At 41.2% G+C, this 21,343-nt stretch overlaps 1 protein-coding gene across 2 annotated transcripts in view; it reads left to right on the top strand.

The window, feature by feature from the left end:
* Positions 1 to 21,343, top strand: part of RAPGEF5 (Rap guanine nucleotide exchange factor 5) — a 227,601-nt gene that overhangs the window by 71,199 nt on the left and 135,059 nt on the right. For both annotated transcript variants that reach the window (XM_050938790.1, XM_050938789.1), the window contains exons 7-8: positions 3,707 to 3,755; positions 19,719 to 19,795. In XM_050938790.1, coding sequence (XP_050794747.1) covers positions 3,707 to 3,755; positions 19,719 to 19,795 — 126 coding nt within the window. The remainder of the gene's footprint in view (positions 1 to 3,706; positions 3,756 to 19,718; positions 19,796 to 21,343) is intronic.

Here is a 21,343-nt window from a genome sequence, read left to right as displayed (position 1 = left end):
TTCCTGATTCTGTTTCAGCTCTTCTTTGAGTAGAGGAATTCATTTGTAGACGTTAACCTAACATACGAAGGATTCTGGTTGGAATTTGGCTTGGCTTTGCCCTATTAGGCCAAGAGTATCTTATGCAAGATGTATGTATTTTTCTGTGGCAGTAAGGGCAGGTGGTTGTTTTGTGTAGCGCCCCCTCTTCACCTGGTTACCTTCTTTAGTGCCTGTCTGCTTACAGGTTTTGACGGACAGGCCTGGGTTCTTCTGGATCCCGCCACCCACTCAGCAGGGTGTATCTTCTTTATTTTTTCCTATGAATTTGTTTGGTGGTGCCTCCACCCCCCTCGCTGCTTCCTGGCAGGGTCACCAGGCAGCTTGGGAGGAAAACTGTAACCCAGCGTAATCCCCACTTACTTGCCAGATAGTTGGAGACTTCCATGAAATCAATCTCTCTCTCTCTCTCTCTCTCTCTCTCTCTCTCTCTCTCTCTCTCTCTCTCTCTCTCTCTCTCTCTCTCTCTCTCTCAAAGCAATAATTATATTGAACAGTAAACAAATATACATAACAGGGTAAAACACTATTTTTAGGGTCACTGGTACCTACGCTGCTAATACCTGTGACTTGAGGTAGCAAATGTAAGATTAGTGTCCTGTTGGTACATGTACTTTGTTGGGGCCCTTGATGACCTATGACCACAAAATTCTTCTCTGCATTGGTTTAGCACTGTGGCTGACTGGGTTCACTACAGCCCAAAGGACTCTCAGTGGGAGAAGGTGGTAAATCCCTCCACTGGTTTAATATGCAGCAGGTTATAAAATCTCCAAACCTTGAGGACACAGTTCAGGGAGAAGGGGGGTCCCCAAAACAAATTCCCTGACTAACTAAAAGATGGTGCAGTCACAAACTCCATGAATGATCCTCAGGTTCAGAAATGACTCTGGACTCCTCAGTTACTGCAGAGGGGCTGGCAGGGATTCTCTTCCAGCATGAATCAGGCTGTTTTGGTCCCTGGATTTCCCCTTACCACAAAGGGGTGCAGGGCTCAAGGTGCAGGTTACACAACTGTACAAAAATCCAAACTGTAGTTTCCTAGCCCAGCGCGCACACACGCGCACACACACACACACACACCCCCACACACCCAGCCCTGGACTATCGGGCAGAGCTGACCATGGGGTGACTGGTCTCACCTAGGGAGCAGGAAGGTTAACTCAGCCTGGCTGGGGAAATTTACCAGCAAAACTCTACAAACCAGGAATCATCAGTGGAGAAGGAAAAGCCCAGCTGAGGGATCTTGCTTTCAGGTTCCCAGAGGCCAGTTTTTGGTGGGAATCCTGCATGCGGGCCTGGGACTCACCAGCTCCACATACAGCCAGTCCTCACCTTCTCCTGGCTAGCTCCAGATTGACTAAAAAAATGGCTTCTCCCCTTTCCTGAACTCCCTGGGAGGGCCATCTCATTCCCTATCGGTTGCTGGGCAGACTCTGAGTTTGCCTTGGCTCCCACTGAGCTGCCAGCAGATAGAGCCCCAGGAATCTAGGTAATCTTCTTGGGAGTTACATGTGGATGAGCAGGATGAGAAGAAGGGATCGTTTTCAGAACCTCCTGGAGGTGCAATTGAGTAGTCTTCATTTGTTTACAGTTATAAAAGGTCTTTTTTTTTTTTTTTAATTCTTTCCCCTTACTATGACCATCACTGCTCTAAGCTGTGGAGCACTCTAAAGCATCAATGGGACTGCTCATGTACTTGTAGTTACGCACATTGTTTAAATTAGGGGTAGGCAGCCTGTGGCATGCATGCCGAAGGCAGCACACAAGCTGATTTTCAGTGACACTCTCACTTCCTGGGTCCTGACCACCAGTACGGAGGGCTCTGCATTTTAATTTAATTTTAAATGAAGTTTCTTAAATATTTTAAAAACTGTATTTAATATATAACTAAACTATTGTTGTATGTAAAGTATAGACTTATAGAAAGAGATCTTCTAAAAACGTTAACATGTATTACTGGCACGCAAAACCTTAAATTAGAGTGAATAAATGAAGACTCAGCACCTCACTTCTGAAAGGTTGCCGACCTCTGGTTTTAAATATTTTGACAGAGCATGAGTCAGATTGCTCAGGATCTTTAGTTCTTAAACTCAATATTAATTTTTTTCACTAAGTGAGCATGCTCAAACTTGTGCTTTTTATTACTTATGAAATAATAATTCCCTGTTTATCTTCTGGTCTGAGGGAGGGCAAAAGGAACCTTACTGAAAATAGAGGTAATAGAGTTGGTTGAAAATTTTCAAACTTTTTTTTCAGATTGGAAACTTTTTTGCAAATAAATGTTGTTTTTCTAGAGTTTTTTTTCCCAACAAAACTGGACAACAGAAAATTTAGTTGGTGTTTAGCTTTTTGGATTTCCTTTCCCCCTTTCTCTGTAGGGAAGTTTAAAAAAGGAGGAGGGCGTAGAATGTTCAGAATGGACAAAACTGTGTAGGTTACAAGAACATTATTATGTTTCTATTGGATTGTTATATATGCTTTTGAATTAACCTTTTATCTTCAATGCTTTCTAAAAAAGTCATCTTAGAAGTAATAAGTCTGCCTTTTGGGATCAATAAAAAGGATATAGGTAGATTTTCCTCTGTTTAATTTGGGAAGATGAGGAGAAACTGGTGGGTTTGTAGATGGAGTGGGAAATATTGCAGATTTTTCTTCCTCCAGAAGTAGTAATTTCCTGCAGGAAGCTGTAAAATAATTAACTCAATAACAAATTAAACTTCACTAGTGCCTTCCATCAGTGGATTTCAAAGCACATTTGCTTTACAAACATTGCCAATGAATTAACTTAAGCCTCACAACATCCTGTGCAGTAGATCAATATTTCTGGCCTCATTTTATAGATGGGGATACTGAGGCAAAGAAATTAGGATTTGCCCTGGGTTATCCAGGAAGGGTGTGATGGAGTCAGGAATGAAGCTCTTCACTGCAAGACCATCCCTTTTCTCCTGCAATAAATCCCTGTTCTCCAGTGAGAAATAACAGCTGACAGACTGAATGAAATGAGGTAAAAATGTGTAAATACTGGAGGAGATGATCATGATTTAGATGGTGTGGTGTGCCTTGCACTGGTGTATTTCACCTGTGTGAGGGCAGAAAGAAAGAAAACCACCTGCCTCTAATATTAATTGCCATTAGAGCTTTTGTCTTAAAACTATCTTTTTGAGGTGAAGAGCTGCTTGTGTTGATGATATGAAGAGATGTTGCTGAGAAAATAAATACATAGCACATGCTTGCAAAACCCCAGCCCAGCTCCATCACGGAGAACTCACCTGAGCCCCTGGAGTCAAAGCAAACACAGAGTTGCACTGCAATCACAGAGGGAAAACAAACATTTGACTGAGAGGTGAGGAAGCTTTAGGTGCATGAGAAGAAGTTTGCAGAGAAAATAACTCTCATACCATAGTCAACATATCTCCTAGAGATTAAGCCAAAGTTTACATGAAACTAAAATGACAAAAAGTCACAGCATTCCCAGTTGACAGAAAAATAGGTTTGCTGGAAAACATGGGTCAGGTTTATAAGAGAAGAAACAAACTAGTGAAACATCTGTATTATTCTATATGCAATGAATATCTGAAGATTAATGATATGCTGCATCTTGCCAATACCACATTTTTTTTCTGTTTAACTATATATTTATAACCATCATCTTTTTCTCATGTGTTAGGTACAGAAAGAACTGGCTGCTGTCATTGCTTTGAAAGCAAGAAAGTCAAGTAAGTACAGACAGTTGGTCTTCAATGAGGTTTTTTAACATCATTCTCCTCTGTCATTTATTAAAGTATTTGATTCTTCATTGTTGACTTATTAAAATGTAGGTTGTGTTAGAAAGCAAGAAATACAAAATCTCATTCCACAGTAAAGGACTGTGGTGGAAGTCTCTTGTATCAACACAATATAATTACTGTGGTGGTCCCTCCACCTAGTATCCCACCTGATAAAGTGTAAAGGCAGTATAGTTGCTGAGAATGTGAACTGTTTGGGGCTGCTTTTGTTAAGTAAGTTTTCTGTTTGCTTATATTTATATGTAATAATGTTTGTTTAGTACAAATGTACAGTTCTTGATTTTGAATTTTGTGATAGTTCTGTTAACAGGATTTATTTGTGTATTTTCCCATTTATGCCAACTTCGTTTTGGCCCTTTTTAAATTTTTTTTTTTTAATGATTTGCTATGTCCTTGTTTGCTGGGGTATATTTTTCTGCTTTCTATTCATTTACTTTTATATGATTTAAAGTGACAGCAAAAGTGCCGTCAAGAGCATGTTGCCTTAGGACTTTTCTACACTACACTGGTGTAGTACAACCCTCCCAGTGTAGAGGCAGTTATATCTGTATAAAGGTACTTTATACTGCCATAGCTATTTGCAGAGAGGAGGGAGAGTATTAGCCACCTTTATATTGATATAGCAGCACCCACACCACACTCTAAGGATTTTACCATTTAAAAAAATTCGTACCCCTAAATAGGGTTGCCAGCTTTCTAATGGCACAAAACCGAATTCCCATTCCCTGAGGCTCTGCCCCTTTCCCCCTGCATCTGAGGCCCCATCCTCACCAGCCTGGGACAGGGGTTTGGAGTGCGGGAGAGGGCTCCAGGCTGGGGCAGAGGATTGTGGTGCAGGCGGAGGGAAGAAGGGCTCTGGGCTGGGGGTGCTCTCTCTGGATGGGGCTAGAAATGAGGGGTTTGGAAGAGGGTTCCAGGCAGGGGTTTGGGGTGTGTGGGTGGGGAAGGGTTCTGGGCTGGGGGTGAGGGCTCTGGGTGGAGGGGTTCAGGAAAGGGCACCCACCTGGAGCAGGGGGTCTGGGATGCTGGGAGCTGGGGTGAGGACTCTAGCTGGTGGTGTGGGCTCTGGGGTGGGGCTAAGGATGAAGGCTTGGGGTTAAGGAGGAGGCTCCGGGCTGGGGCAGGGGATTCCGGGTGTGAGGTCCTGACGGCGCTTATTGCCACTCCCAGAAGGCAGCCCCCAGATCTCTGCAGCCCCTGGCACATGGGTAGCCAGTGAGGCTCTGTGAGCTGCCCTCGCACCTACAGCCCCTGCCCCCGCAGCTCCCATGGCTCGCGGTTTCTGGCCAGTGGGAGCTGTGGAGCTGGCATATGGGGCAACAGCAGCGTACGGAGCCTTTCTGACTGCCCGTGTGCCTAGGGCTGCAATGACCTGGAGGCTGCTTCTGGGAGCTGTGTGGAGCTAGGGCAAGCCAGGAGCCTACCTTAGCCCCAGGCCCCTGCTGCACTGCTGACCAGACTTTTAACAGCCTAGTGGGCGGTGCGTTTTCAACCTGGCTTTCCAGTTGAAAACCAGATGTCTGGCAACCCTACCCCTAAATTAAATAGTAATACTTGTAGAACTTTCAAGGGTAGGCCAGGCCTTTCTAATGCATAATTTTAAGCATTTGGTATGGCAGCTCAAATGTGCAAAAAGCTACTCCTTTGATCTGTTTAACTAGTGCATGCTTGTTTTTGTTTTTAAAGAGTAACATTGCAATTTGCATTTCTTAATGCCCTATGTTGGGGTAGTGCATGAGTCAGGTGTTCTGGGGGCCCTGTCGGGGGTGGGGAGTGGTTGGATGGGGCATGGGAGTCTCGGGGGTCTGTCCTAGGGGTGGGGGTGTGGATAAGGGTTGGGACAGTCAGGGGACAGGTAGGGGGTAAGGTCCTAGGGGGGCAGTTAGGGTAGGGAAGTCCCAGGAGGAGGCAGTCAGGGAACAAGGAGCAGTGGGGGTTGAGGGTTCTGAGGGGGGCAGTGAGGGGGTGGGAAGTGGGGAGGGAGTAGATGGGGATGGGGCTCTCCTCTCCCATCCTCTTTTTTGATTGATGAAATATGGTAACCCTACTGGCATGTTGATGTGAGATCAGGCTTATCCATGGTGGGGGCATGTGCCACTAGTGTAAGGGAGAGGAGCCCCATGGCTGCTCTACTGCACATCAGGGCTGCTGTAGTGTGGCTTCCTTATGTATTGACTGGAACTTGAATGTATGAAAGAGTCTGCTTCCCTTTGTAGAGATCTCTTTAAAAGGTTTTCACGGATTTGAACCCCTCAAGACAGGACTATTTTGCAGAAGCCCACGTGTTGGTTGTATTTTTTTATTACATTATCCCTAAACATTTCCTCTTGAGCTTTGGTTAGCATTTCTGTTCAGGGCAAAAATAGGTATTTTGCTTGATTAAAGGACTGTGGAATTTGGCCCTGAGTGATTTTAATTTCTGGAAGTCCCCCTGCAGTGGTTTAATTATTCTGTCAAAACTGGCTGATTTGTGCTCTGATGTTGTTTTTCTATGATACTGATAGTAATAATCACTTGGTCACACTATCTACCTGTATACAGCACTCTTCATGCAAACATTGTAGCCTGCTTTACAAAAAGGTGAATAATATTTGCTGTGCCTGGGCAGGGGAAATATTGCCCCTGGGTACCTTGGGGAAATGTGTATTTATCAGAACTCCACTCTTCTTCCTGTTCTGTTTTTGTGTTTGTTTTAAAAATTAAATAAGAATTGGCTGTGGTACATGCTCAATGGTAGTGGAGGTTTCATCAACATATGAAAAGAAGTAATTATGACTATTTCGTATCTTGTACCCAGAATGCTTCTAGCAGATTAGAGATTTTTGTTTAGGCTGTTTCTAATAAGAAAGTGCTTTGAAAGTTGAGAGAGAGACTTGAGCCTAGTTTTAGTGGAAAGAGGCACCATGTTCTTGTCATTACAGGACCATACTTGATGGGGAATCTCAGTTACCAGTAAATAAATAATTCTGTTAGGGAGTTGAGAAGAGGATTATGGTCTTCCAAGAAAATACTGGGGGAAAGGGACAAAACTAGGGGGCAATTCACAAATGGCCGAAGCAGAAATGGAAAACCCAAACAAAAAACCCCACTCCTTTCAAAGCAGTGGAAAGAAAATGAGACAGAAAGTTATTGTGACATTCATTTCAATACATGTATGTTGCTCAGATATCCTTGTGACTGACATGGTACAAGAAGGTAGATATTTTGGAATTCTGCACACAGTGTTTTAAGCTAGTATCTTTGAAATCAAAAAAGGAAGAATAAGTTTCACCACCCCTGAAGCGGCTGAATATCTCAGCAACATTGCAGTGCCCAGACACCATTGTTACACTTTTATTTGATTAGAATAAAACTCATTTTAAAGATGTCTTGCAAGGGAGAAAATGAGTTTGTGCTCTTCTTTGTGGTATATAAAGCATGCATGACAATTGCTGCTGTTCCTATTAACCTTAGAAATTTGTTAGATGAATTAAGTCTTGTTTTCCTTGGAGAGACTGGAGTCGTCTTAGGGAATCCAGTAACTAGAGCAGGACCTTCCTCAGCCTTAAATTACAGGAATGTTGGTGTTCTGAATTATTAATTTATTTAGATTATGGGAGCTACCAGCAACAAAAATAATGTTCCGTTTTTCAAAAATTGAAGGAGACCGTCTCTTTCCTCAAGAGTTTATAAGAGAATTTTCATTTGTCATAAGAACATAATGGTGTTATGTAAATAATCTGTCATGTGTAATTTTTGTGTTTACTTGTTAAACACAGACTGTGAGGTCAACATTGTATAGGACACACACATCATCAACTTCAAGCAGATTTTCACCTATCTATTTTCAAAATGAGGATATTGGCCAGAATAGATGACCAAAAATCAATGCACAGAATATGGAAAACTTCAGTGTATGTGCTTAGCCCTGAAACACTTTAAATTCCTTTTGAATTTATACTCTTGCAAGCCAAGGTACCTTGAAAGCTGAAGACAGATGCAAAACCTGCAGTGTGAAATTAACCTGGTTCATTTTGGGTTTTTTATATAGCTGAAAGTCTGTGAGGATTGAAAAAATGTATTCCACTTTATGGAACAAAATAGCAGTGACATATGGTGACTATGGTGTACATATTGCCCTGTGAAGAAAACTGGAAAAGTTTGAACAAATGAGAAAAGGTTTAACTTGTGACCTTGGTATTTAAATACAAGGGTCAAATTTAGAAGTGTGTGTGGGATAAAATAGAATTCTCATAAAAATGTTCACTTCAGAGTAACCTTCAGCACCATTTCAAAACAATGACATAGGAGCACTTCACCTTAGGTAGGTACTGGTAGTGTTACCTTAAGCTCCCCTTCACCGTCTGGTGTTACACTCTGATGGTTCTTACTGAATCATAACTAGAAAAAATAGCAAAATCTGCAAGTCTTTCTCAAAAGCTTTGCTGCCTTGTAGCTGTAAGTAAAAGATGCAGCTAAAAACGCAATCAGCAATATTGTACTTGAAACAATTGCATGCTGAAGTAAAGCGCAGCCATATTGTCTTGTCTGAAATGGCCTTTTCAAACCACCAAAGTTGTTTGTATAGTGAAGGGAACATGCACTAGATTGACCCAAGTTCCTGCATGATTCTGGAAGGGTCATGCACTGCAGTAGACCTGCCTCTGGTTCACAAGGTTTGGGCTTGGCTCCCTTTTAGTACCAAAGAATTCAGCTCTTTGTATCATCCAGTTAAGCTTACATGAAGTGTTCCTTCCTATCAGCATCTTAATATCCTTAAGGCGCTGCATCTGCATTATTCCAACCCTTAGCTGTGCTGTGAGCTCAAAGATCCACTGGGTACCACATGATAGATTTATCATACACTGAAACAACAAAGCTGCACCCTTTTTTCCCTTATGTATATTTAACAACATGTAAAACACACATCATTTCAGGGTATTAAAAAAGTCATAGGAGAGCTCTAGTGAGTTCAGTGAAATCTGCGGAGTTACACCAAGGAAGAATTTGGTCCTGTTTTATTTGATCTTGCAATTAATTTGAAATTCCTGGGATAATTATTTTGGCACATTTTATAAGGAATTTGTGCATAAGAAATTAATAATGCACAAAATTATGTATATGACGCATATTGCCTACACAGCATCACAGAGTAGGCAAAAGTGAACTGCATCTCATGTTTCAAGGCTTCAGACAGTCATTTGCAGAGGTAGACTTTTTTTCCCCTTAAGTATTTTGTGTTAGGGGTGTATGTTTTTTATGTTTGTTTGTCTCCTTCCTCTGAAGCATGAGAGATGGCCACGGCTGGAGATGGGGCATTGAACGGGGTTGGCTAATGCTCTGAGGTGGAACTGAGCGTTCTTTCTCTCAGGTGCTTAACTGGCTGTTCTTGATCACATGCTCAGAGTCTAACTGATTGCCATATGTGGGGCTGGGATGGAATTTTCCCCCCAGGTCAGATTGGCTGTGTCCTTGGGGAGTTTATATCTTCCTTCGCAGTGTGAGGCATAGCTCGCTTGCTAGGTTCATTTTGATCAATTTCCTGCCATTGCATGGTCTTTGGGCACTGGTGCACCTCAGTTCCTCCTATTCTTTTCCTATGGCACATAATAGTTTAATCTCTTGAGGGTTGTAATACCTTGGTCCAGTTTCAGTTATTTGGTTTAGTATGTGGGTTCTGGCTGCCCTTGGTGGTCTGTGATATTCAGGAGGTCAGACTGTATGATCTGGGTGGTTTCTTCTGGCCTTAACTTCTTTGACTGTGAACTAAAGTATAGTCAGCGTTGGTCCAAAAAGAGGTTCTTGGGTGGATGTTTTGATTGCATTCGCTCAAATGAACTTATAAGGGTGTGAGAACCCACAGAGACTTCTCCAAACACTCAGAATTCTCTTTATTTCATTTCAGACTGAGCATGCAGAACACTTTATGTGAAATAGAAAGCAGTCTTTCACCTCACAGCAGTTGTTACAGTCTGCTCAATCTCTTGTTCTAACATTTCCATCTCTCTCTCTCTCTTTCTCTCTCTGCTTGCTGGCAGATGTCAGTGTCCATCCACAATTGCCGACTTTCACAATAAGCCAAAAATGAACTAATCCCATTTCAAACAAGGCCAAAACAAGCCAATCCCTAAGAACCTCAACACTCTGTGACTAGATCCCTCCCCCCCCACCCATGTAGTCTGGGACTGTGATGGGCCCACTGTGCACCCCTGACTCTCTTCCTCCCCTTGCCCCTGCTTGCTAGGAGCTAATTTAAAAAAAAAAAAAAAAGCAACAAGTCAAACAAGCTGCAAGCCAAAAACTAGTCAACAAGTCAAGTAAGCCAAAAACAAGCCCAATTTCTGAATTTTTGTGTGTGGGTTGGTCATGTCTGTGTCCAGCAGTTAATGATCTCTCCCCCACCTTTCCACAGTTTTGCTAAAATGTATTCTGCTCTAGTAGTTGTCATGTGACACTATTTTTTAAGATACAGTAGCATTCAGTGCAGTTCAGAGTTCTCTGGGTTTAAATTTAATGCTCAGGCGAATGTGAAGCTAATAGTACTGGTTAGACAGGTATGTTTAGAGTATATGGACACACAGGAATTTTCCCCTAACTCTCCCATTCCTGTAAAAATTATTTAGTTATAACAATATGGGATTATTTAAAGTTATTGTATCTGATTCTTCACTGCTTTGCATCTTGAGTGAAATAGGTAGAATCTTTTATTTGTGCAAATCTTACACTTGTGCACAGGAAGCAATTTACACTCACTTTGCAGTGCAGTAAACTACACAAGGTGCAAGGCAATGAAGAATCAGACTTGCACATTCCAAATCGATCAATAAGCTGAGTCTGTATTACAAAATAAGCATTAACTGCCAAGCTTGTTTAGCCAGAGGTATGTTTCTCAAATGAAGTCCTTGTAGAGCACAAACATATTATGTGGAATTTGGTCAGTCAAATGTGGAGCAAATGGTAAGTAATTCACCACAGAATTCAGCTGAGAGGGGACAGTCAGAAAGTATTGGTAAACAAAACTTAGATATACAATACATGTAAAAATCATAATGAAGCCATTTCTCTAATATGAGTGAATTCCAGAACATCATTTACTATACTGGATATTATACTGTTGCAGTAACAATGGTCCTATGATGCCAGCGTTCCTGTGTTTGACAATTATTTAGACTGAGATATTGTCCCTGTTGAGATCATTCAGTTACAGTGGGGAGGAACTGAACACTAATAAACCGTTCTGTCTGTAATGTGGTGTCAGACAGACCAAGTCTACATTTTTATATTGTCATTCTGCTCTTTTACTGACACTGGTTTTGCTCTGTTTAGATTTCAGAGTCCTACTATAGCTATTATCTGCTGCTCCTTGATAAAACTGCAGAATAAGAGGAAATATTATTGCGTTTTGTGGGGGGAGGGAGATCCTGTTTCCTATTTGAGATCTGAGAAATGGTTTCCAGCATTAAGACCCTTGGGAACTATTTTCTTTGTGGAAACTAGACCACCATAATGAGTACCTTCTGTACACATTTTAATATTAGTTCTAAACCTAAGGTCAAACAAAAGTTAATGACCATTTGCACACCAGAGATGTGAAAACAACCTTACATTTCATGGCTGTGTCATTTTAAAACAAACAAAAGGCTGGATTAATTCATATTGAAATTGATTTAAATTACAAACCATAAATATTAAGAGCACCTTAGAACGCTGTTTGGGAGGAACTAACATCATTATCATCAGTGCAGGAGTTCAATCCACAATTTACAAACACATCTATCCTGTCCGGTGCCTGCTGAGCATTCCTAGATACAAAGTTATCAAATGATGCTCTAAGCAGGATTCTTTCTTTCTTTAATAATTTTTATGTATCTCTTTGTTTTTTTAATTAGCTGATTTACTCAGCTGATTGCACAGCTGTCTGGGCAGCACTTTCCCAAGGGCCTGCCAACTGTTTCAGAGATATATCTGGTACTTGGTGAAAGGAAATTGACTACAGTAATTTGCATATGTACATGCATAAATAGCAGGGAAGAGTGAAGAGGCTTAAAGGCAATTTCAGTATTGTTTCTGAAAAGAACCATGTTAACCATGAGTTTTCTAAGCTGCATATTTACAATAACTCCTAGGAATAGATCATAGATTTACTGTGAATGAAGAAGTGGCCAAATTGTCTTCAAGAGTTTTTTTCCCTCTGAGATTATGACAGTATCTTGTATTACAGCTTCTTGGGTTTTCATGGTGTTCAGCCATTTATTTATTTATTTTAATTTTCTTCATATCTGTATGCACGACTGGGAAGATAGATGCAGGAGGGGGCTTGGACTGGCTGAGATCAGTCCCAAGAGCTGAGTGCTGCAAAAGGTTAAATCCACCTTTGCTCCTCCTTTTCCCCCCATTTTCTCTCCCTCTGCCCTAGTCTGGCACTAAGCATGGCTCACCTAGACTGGAGGATCTGGCCTTTAGTTCTCACAATAATGTCAATATGGACTGCTCGTTGTCCCTGTCTGGAATATTAATATTCATCAACAGCCATTATAATATAGTCAGATCATTCACAGTTGCCATAGCAACCAAGCCACTCTTGAGCTCAGTTGTCCCCTCTACCAATGCCTGGGGTAAATAGATAGGCCTTGCAGCATACTGTGATGGGGCAAGGCCAGATGGCTACAGTAAAGTACGGAGAAACAGGGATGTTAGCCCCAGGCTAAACAAATCCCTAGGACCCTGGTAACCAAATGGCAGTTGCTCCAGGTTAATCAAGGCACCTAGGGCCAATTAAGATCTTTCTAGAAGGCAGTAGAGATAGCTACTTTAATTAGAACACCTGCAGCCAATCAAGGCAGGCTAATCAGGGCACCTGGGTTTAAAAAGGAGCTCATTCCAGTCAGGCAGGGGGGAGCCAGAGGAGGAGGAGCGTGTGAGAGGAGCTGGGAGCAAGAAGGCAAGGAGCTGAGAGTGAGAGAGTGTACTGCTGGAGGATTGAGGAGGACAAGCATTATCAGACACCAGGAGGAAGGTCCTGTGGTGAGAATAAAGAAAGTGTTTGGAGGAGGCCATGGGGAAGTAGCCCAGGGAGTTGTAGCTGTCATGCAGCTGGTACAGGAGGCACTATAGACAGCTGCGATCCACAGAGCCCTGGGCTGGAACCCGGAGTAGAGGGCGGGCCCGGGTTCCCCCCAAACCCCCCAGCTCCTGATCAGACACAGGAGGAGCTGACCCAGACTGGGTTCCACAAGAGGGGAAGATCACTGAGGTGAACAAATCTGCCAATAAGCGCAGGACTCACTAAGGTAGAGGAGGAACTTTGTCACAACACCCAAAGATTAACAAGCAATATTGCAATTATGAGTCAGGCCTCAAAAAATCATGAAATTATCTTAGAAATCATGAGATTTCTAAAAATAAATGTGAGTTCTGATTTTTGATCCTCTAGAGTGCACTTATGTTACATTTTCAAGCTTTTCTCTGCAAACATGAGAGCTAGAATTTTTTTTATAATGAAAGATGAGATATCCCCATCATTGCTTGTCTCCAGGAGCTGAGGATTTAAGAAAAATGCCAAATATTCTGAGATGCATAGTAATAGTGATGGCAGTTACATGTAAACATTTAAATAATTAGCCATCAAAGTTAATACCCTACTAAGTCAAATGGAGGAAATTCACACCTCTCCTGGTGTTATTGTTCCAGGCTGGCTGGCTGCTGAATCAGAATGACGATATTGCATTGGTTTGTATTGTGAAGGTTATCTTTGCAACCCAGAAGGGAACTGGTTGCAATTAGAAACTTCTTTTATTAAAAAAGCAAGCAAGCTGGGTTGCTGCACAATACAGCCACACCTCTGGGAAGAGCTGAATGCCATGGGTTCCATGGATTGCTCCACACATGCAGATTTCCATGGTTCTTTCCATTCTGTACATGGAAAGATGATTATGCCCAGTAAAGAGTTGCCACTGTTTAAATAAAACTGATTATTAAAAATGAAAGTGTATATATTTTTCTGTGCTTGTCTATCCATCCTTCCATCCCTTATATTGTCTGTGTGTTTTAAAATTAAATACCCCTAACTCTACTTGATATCTGGAATTGTACATATCCACCCCTTTCCCAGTTGCTTAAATCTTCCAATGTGTTCTGTCTACTTTTGCACTGCTTTGATAATACAAGCAACCCTACTCCCAGTTCATCCTACCATTAGAAGAGTCCCCTGAGGTTCCCTCAGGTTTCCTCAAGTGGTGTATCGGCTGCTGGACTGTGCCCCTTCTTGGCTGCTGGTGCAGACTGTGTCTTGGGCCAGGGTATGTCTATGCCCCAGTAATCTCTAGCTGTGTATGGCTAGTTTAAATTAGAGCAATTTCAAAGCTGTTCCAGCTCATGCTATGGGTCTAGCCTTGTGTGAATTGGCTCCAGGATCAAGGGAAAGGACAGGTGACTTAAAGCCATTTTTCTTCCAACAATGAAATAAGTCTGGAAACCAGATAGTCTGGAGTGCTGAGAAGCTGTGATAATACGTACTAATTAATGACCAAATGGGAACTCGGAGTTGCCACATCATATGCACAAATGTTTGATATTAAAAATTCACATGCATATTATGACTCATGCAGAACAGTGTTTTTATGAATATCTGCTTTTTAAGAGGGGCAGCTTTGACATTTTAAAATTTGTTTTTTCCAAAGCTGTAGTCCATATTAATTTCAGTTTTTTAAAAGCTGTAAAACACCTAACATATTTTGATGCCTTTACAGTGAGGGCAGCCATCTATGTGAACCCTATCCATTAAGATGTTAGCGTGACCCACAAAACCCTCAGTGCCAGGTGGCAAGGGGTTTACAAGAATATCCTGATTCTAGTATGTACACTCTGATTCATCTAAGAATGTCATGTCAGGTCTTAAATGAAAGCTAGGATCACACTGGTCATTAACATGATTGTGAAATGTATGTACAGATACTATGCAACGAATTATGTTTATGTAGGCGTACTGAAAATATGCACTGAAGTCTGTATCAAGAAAGAGATGACAAATAAGTTTTGTCATATAAAATAATTTTCTCCCATCTCTGTTGGCATATAAATTAAGAATTTTAAGCCAAAGTAATGGAGAGTCATTTACATATGAAGTTAACACTGGGATGTGAAATCAACAGGGAGGCAGTTTACCAGAGAATAAACTACAGGGGATTATCCTGACTCCAGGTATGAACAATGAATTTTGGGGGGTGTAAGAAAGAGGTAAGGAAGACACCTCTTTATCTTGAGCCTGTGAAATAAATGAGTAGTGCATTTACTTTCATGAAAATGGGATCACAACCAGCCTTAGTTGAAAATGCTGCTTTGGATGAGATAAACTTCATTACAAAGGAGGCTAGCATAATAGTTTAATCTCCCTAGAAAGCATGTTATGGTTTTGTATGTAATCCTTTATTTCCATTATGCTTACTCACTATTTCTTGAATCTTGATGATAAACTTATTGTTATAAATATATCTCAATGCTGTGGTGTTAAGATAGAGGCTGATCCAGAGTTGAATCATACAAGGTGGTTTGTACACTGATCCCTTGGGCCAGTAGACCTCGTATTTCTGAGAGTCTTCAGTGGATAAGGGGCTAGATAATACAGGGGAATACTTCAAAGGGACTCGAGGAGTGGAGTGCACCTATTGTTAATCTGCATGGCAAGGGTAAGGCCTGGCATAGCTTAGGGGAAAATGCTTGGGTGGCTCACAGGTTGATGGTGTCAGGGAGCTGACACCCAGTTAAGCACAAGCAAATCTCTCTTAAGCTGGAAGTTGTGGTGAGAGATAACAAGGTGACTCACTGTCCTGGGTAGCATCACAGTTAGTATCCAGCAGCTCATGCTGACAATTTTGGAAGGACAGAAGATACTAAGTCATGCTCCTTGTGGTGTAACCCATCTGCTTTTAGGTACAAATTTTTAAAATTGTCCTCTGAAATTGTGGCTGCAAGTTTTTGTGCTCAGCCATGAATGTGTAAGAAACCCACAGTCATTAGAATGCAGAGATCAGGTAATTAGATATCTGACAGTTTGCACTTGCAAAAAGCAGATTTTTGCATGCACAGAACTTGGAAGCCTGGAAGCATCTGGTTTGATGTCAGCTGAAAATTTGATCCTCGGCTTCCAGCCATTCAAAACTAAGATTCTTGTAATGGTCCAATGTATCAAACTTTTAACCAAAGTGAAACAGGAGGAACAACAGAAATTAGGGAGCACTAGTGGTAGTGTTGGCAGACAGGATGCCTTATCCTCTCTTAGGGAATATCTTTGTTGGAATATAGGACAGACATGGTTGGAAAAAAAATTTGGGATAGTCTTAGGTTTGCAAACCTTACTGGCCAGAGTTTTGCATTTGAAAAATTAAGGAGATGAGATGGATGATATATCTTTTATTGGAAAAAATTCTGTTGGTGAGAGAGGCAACAGAATTGGGTCCAATAAGATGATATTATGACCATCACGTGCCTCTCCAATATCCTGGGTCAGACACATCTACAACAACACAGCATACGTTTTGAAAAATTAAGGGCAGTTTAAATGCCGCTTCAAGTAGCTCTAAACTGCCAATGTTTGTATGTCTGGGGGAAGAAAATGAAGTGTGGGGACAGATGGGACAGGTTGACTGGCAGAAGCTTCCTAAAAAGTTGGAGGGGGGGCCACTTGTGTGAGAACTATGGCCCTGCCCTCATGCCACCCCTTCTCCCTGAGTCTCTGCCCTTGCACTGCTCCTTCTCCCCACCCTGGTGCTGCCCCACCTCTTCCCAAGACCCTGCCCGCTCACTCTCGCTCCCTCCTCATCGCTTGCTGTTACAGCCCATAAAAAGTGGGAGGGCATAGCCCTTCCATTTTTAGAAGTGATGTGGTCATGGCCTCCTGCTCCCACCCCTGTTCTGGAGCCCTTGACTAAGATAAATGATTCTTGCTTTGACTCATCTCTAACCTACAATGCTTTACAACAAGTGTGTTTTGAAGTCTGTAGAAAAAGTAATAGCTTGCTATTTTTTCTTCCTAATGCCTCTGGCCAAAAATCAAACAGTTAATTGGAAAAAAAAAATAAACAAAAAACAAACCAGAAAATCCTTTGAGTTGATATTTTACATGCCAAGTTTCAGCCCAGAACTGATTTCCCTGGATGATTGGTAGACCCTTGGAAGACAGAGATTTAAAATGGAAGTGCTGACTCAACTTTAATTTCAACCATATGAATGATACATGATTATTGTGCATCTAAGTGAATATTCCATTAAGGTTAAAGTAAGTTATTTCTCTCTCAAACAGCCAAAAGAAATTAAGTAACCCTTGCTTAGCAAGAATGATAATCCCCTTTGCACGAAAACACCCACTGTCTCTCCTAGAAGAATTATGTACTCCCACTATTGGAAAGATCCCTGCTGTAGTCCACAGGGGAGCAAGGAAATTAAATCAAGCCATGGCCTGGTGACCATTAAAGTCAACTTTCTGAACTCCTTAAACTAATTTGCAAATAGCCACTTTTGAACTGCACTTTAGCAAGCTAATGCTCATTTAACATCTTCACTTTTTCATTCACAGTGACCTTTCCTGTAGGTTAAAAGAGAGGAAAAGCTGTAGGTAGAAAGGGATTGGTTACTGTGCATTCGTTTGCGGGGTTTGCTGCCTCTAGTTGCAAACCTTTGATATTGTTTGTGTAGCAATCAGATATGTGTGGATTTAATAAACTGTGGTGTCCTTCATTCTTACAACTATTTTATAAGAGAACTTTTCCTCTGGTCTGGACTACGTGTATTGTGAAGAGAGAAGCAGAGTTTATACTGGCATAGAGGGAAGTGGCTGGCCTGGTTCCAGAATTTGCAGATTTTTACATGCATGTCACACTTCAGGAACTGTCCCAGAATCAACATTTGTGTGGGAAGCATTTTCCCATCCCACCCTTACTCTCTGGTCACTTTTGCTGCAGCTGAATTTTCAATGTCAAAGCTTTTTTTTTTTTTTAATGTAAAGTTAATGAAAGGGGGAAATTATTGCCTAATCTTTTTCATTTTATGACTGAAATTCAGCTACATACACAAGCCGATTAGGGCACCAGCCTATACCATTATACAGCCATATTTTGTTTTGTGTGTTTGAGTTCAAGGGGATGTTAATGGGTTCTTATATCAACACCGAAGCACTGTGTGGTTGTGTGCACTTCTTTCCTGAGAGTGTGAGAACTAATTTAGACACATAGAATTTTCTGAGTCATACAGTGATATTTCTAAGAGACTGATCTTGCTTTTTTAAATGTTTATAGGTGGAACATGCAGTAACTTTTTTTAATGCACAAATCATGATGAAGCTGTAGTTAAGGGTTGACAAACCCTCCAATTATACACTTTGATGTTGAGGAGTTTGTAAGAGTGATTGGAAAAAAATATGTTCACCTGTGGCTCAGAGATGTGAAGAAGTGGGATTTGTGACTGATGTAGCTATGGCTGGCAGAAGTCCCTAGTTTAGATGCAGTTATACCAACAAAACTGTGCTTTTACCAGTATAATTTGGTTTGCTCGTGGAGTCGGGGGTAGTTTCTGGTACAAAGTGCAGTTTTGTCCATATAAGCTGCATGCACAGTAGGTGTGCTTTGCAAGTATAGTATATACCAGATGTACTCCATTACTAGTAAAGGTCTACATTAGGAGCAAAGGTCTGAATAACTCTGTGTAAATATAGGCCCAAAGGCCAAGTCTACAGTTAAAAAGGTAGGTCGGCCCAGCTACATCACCATGGGTGTGAAAAATCCACAACCGTGAGTGATGTAGATTAGCAGACCTAACCCCCACTGTAGACAGTGATAGGTCAATGGTAAAATTCTTCCATTGATTTGGCTACTGCCTCTCAGGAAGGTGGATTAGCTACAGCGGGACAGGAAAACCTCTCTGTCGTTGTGGTGAGTGTCTGACACTCTACAGTGGCAAAGCTGCAGCTGTGCTGTGGTAGCAGTTTAAGTATAGGCATATCCTTGAGTTAAATACAGTAAAAGCTGTTTCATCCAGCATGTTAAGGGACGGGGGGGGGGTTTTTGCTGGTAAGTGAAAAATGCTGGTTATAGGTGGGGGGTTTGGGTGTGGGAGGGAACTCGGGCTGCCAAATTGGGGAGGGGGGAGGGGCACTCACCTCAGACAGATCCCCACAAGCGGTGATTTGTCAAGGCTGCTCCTAGGTGAAGGCATGGCAAGCAGTTCTGCATGCTGCTCCCGCCCCGGCCTGAGCGCTGACTCCACAGCTCCTATTGGCCAGAAACTGCATTCAACCTAGTAAATTTGTTTTTGCTTAAATCAGAAATATTGGCTTGCAACTTTGTTCTGGCACAATTTACTGGTGTTGAATAGTGTTAATTGAGCTAAAACTAGTGGAAAATAACCTTCAAAATGCTCATCTCTGCAACCATTATTTCTGTGATTATTTTGATGAAAAGCGGTGGTCTTTGGTATTAAAAGATTGAGATTATTTTGTTTACATAGAACTTTCCAAAGGGTGAGGTGAGGGATATGTCTGCTTACTTCATTCTGTCAAAATTGACCATCATCAATCTAATGAAAGCAAAGGCATTAACTTTTTAATGTTGTTGTTTATGAATCACCAAGCCCTACATTTTATTTCTTAGAAAAGATTCTTTTTCCTTAAAACCCACCATTTTGTCCAAAACAGCTTATTAATATTATTTATTAGTATGAATAATTAGTACTTTTCATATAAATTTTACAGGCTAGAAAAAGTAAGACACGGAGTGATTTGTCCAAGATCTCTGAGTTAATGAGAGAGCTAGGATTACAGCTCTGCTCTCCTCACTTTTCCTGTTCCTTCTAACCTGGATCATGATACTGTGTATATCATTGTGATTTAAACCTGCCTGATTTCAGTACTCTCCGTTTTTGTTTTAGCAGTTCATCAAAATGAAGAAAACAGTAACCAGGAACCAAAAGGGCCAGAAGACTTCAAATATGCTTCTGATGCACAGGTAAATATATAAAAATCATATATTTGAGGGGTTTGAAGTTGAAGATTCCCCTTTTTTGGGTCTTTAGCACGGGAACATGGAGCTCTGCCTATGTTCTAAGTGGGCAACCTGTATGAGACCGAAACTGTGCTAGATTTTTGCCCCCCGTAGTTATTTACACTAGACTGATCACATTGGGAATGAAACTTGTGATCTTGAAGTTGGAAAGATGTTCTTAGATCGAATCTCAATTCTGACTTTCTACATAAAAAATACCCTGTTATCCCTCTTTTTATTTTCAAATTGTATTTGTTTTTAAGTGGTATGTGCATGTGGCATGCTGATGGAATTTTAATAACTGTAAGTCGATGTGGATTCTGAAGACCTTTTTATTGACCTATTTTTGAGGTTTTAAACCCTTGAACACTCAAAATACTATATGTAAACATAGCTAAGTTATTAAGATCTGCATTGACTTATTTCTCCCAGCCTTATCTTTGTCTGTCTCTTTTTTTTTTCCCCCCCCTCCGCTTCTAGCCCTAAGCTTAAGAGGTGTTAGGGATCATAGAGATCTGCTAATATACCCAGATCATCATCTTTTTAATATTATCCAATTTCCCCAAATTACATCCTTTCTCCTCCTCCCCACCCATATCTTGCTGTTTTATTAGATATCCTCTCTTACCCTGACTGCCAAACTCATAAGAGAGGGCCAAAAAGCTCAGACTCAAGGGGTACATCTACACAGCAAAGACAAACCTGCAGCACCAAGTTTCAGAGCCTGGATCAATTGACTTGGTCTTTTTGGGCTGCAGGGCTAAAAATAGCAATGTAGACATTCTCATTAGGTCTGGAGTCCAGGCTCTTGAAATCATTCCAGGAGGGAGGGTCTTGGTGTCTAGGCACAGCCCAAGTAAGGTAATTTACACTGCAATTCTTAGATGAGCAGCCGGAGCCCTGGGAGCCCAAGTCAACTGGATATGTGCTCTGAGACTTGGTGCTAGAGGTTTTTCATTGCAGTGTAGACATATCCCAGAAGACCTTTCTGCACTAGTGCAGAATCTGAAATCATGTGTCTGTCTATTAGAGATGGCATTTCTAGAGTTCCCATCACACTAGCATATAAACTCCAAATACTAAAAGTAGATGGGCTAAGCATTATTTTTTAAAGGAAATTTTAAATTCTTCAAAAATGTTCAGTGTTCCAGTATGTCCACTATAGCATGGAATTCCATAGCATGCATGTCTGTTGCCCTGTTCTTTTATTCTTAATTCAAATCTGTGAGAGGAGGAGGCTAGGCATCTTAAAGCTAAAGAGTATATTAGAGATTAAGGGAAAAGACCCAGGGTGAAATTCTGGCACCAAAACTTCAGCATCAGTGTGTATCTCTGTGTATTTCTGTCTGATTCTGCTTTGTTATCAGGATTAATTTACATGAATGTTCACTCAAGTTTTTAACAAAGATTTCGAAAATAAAGTCATTATGCATGCTAAGAGCTAATAAACAGCAAGCTAATAAGATTACATGAAGAGATTATAAAAAACAATAACAATTTAATGGCACTACA

This window comes from Gopherus flavomarginatus, chromosome 2 (genome assembly GCF_025201925.1).
Source record: "Gopherus flavomarginatus isolate rGopFla2 chromosome 2, rGopFla2.mat.asm, whole genome shotgun sequence".
Lineage (NCBI taxonomy): Eukaryota > Metazoa > Chordata > Testudines > Testudinidae > Gopherus > Gopherus flavomarginatus.
Note: the sequence above shows the minus strand (reverse complement) of the source record. Positions and strands in the feature narration are given on the sequence as shown.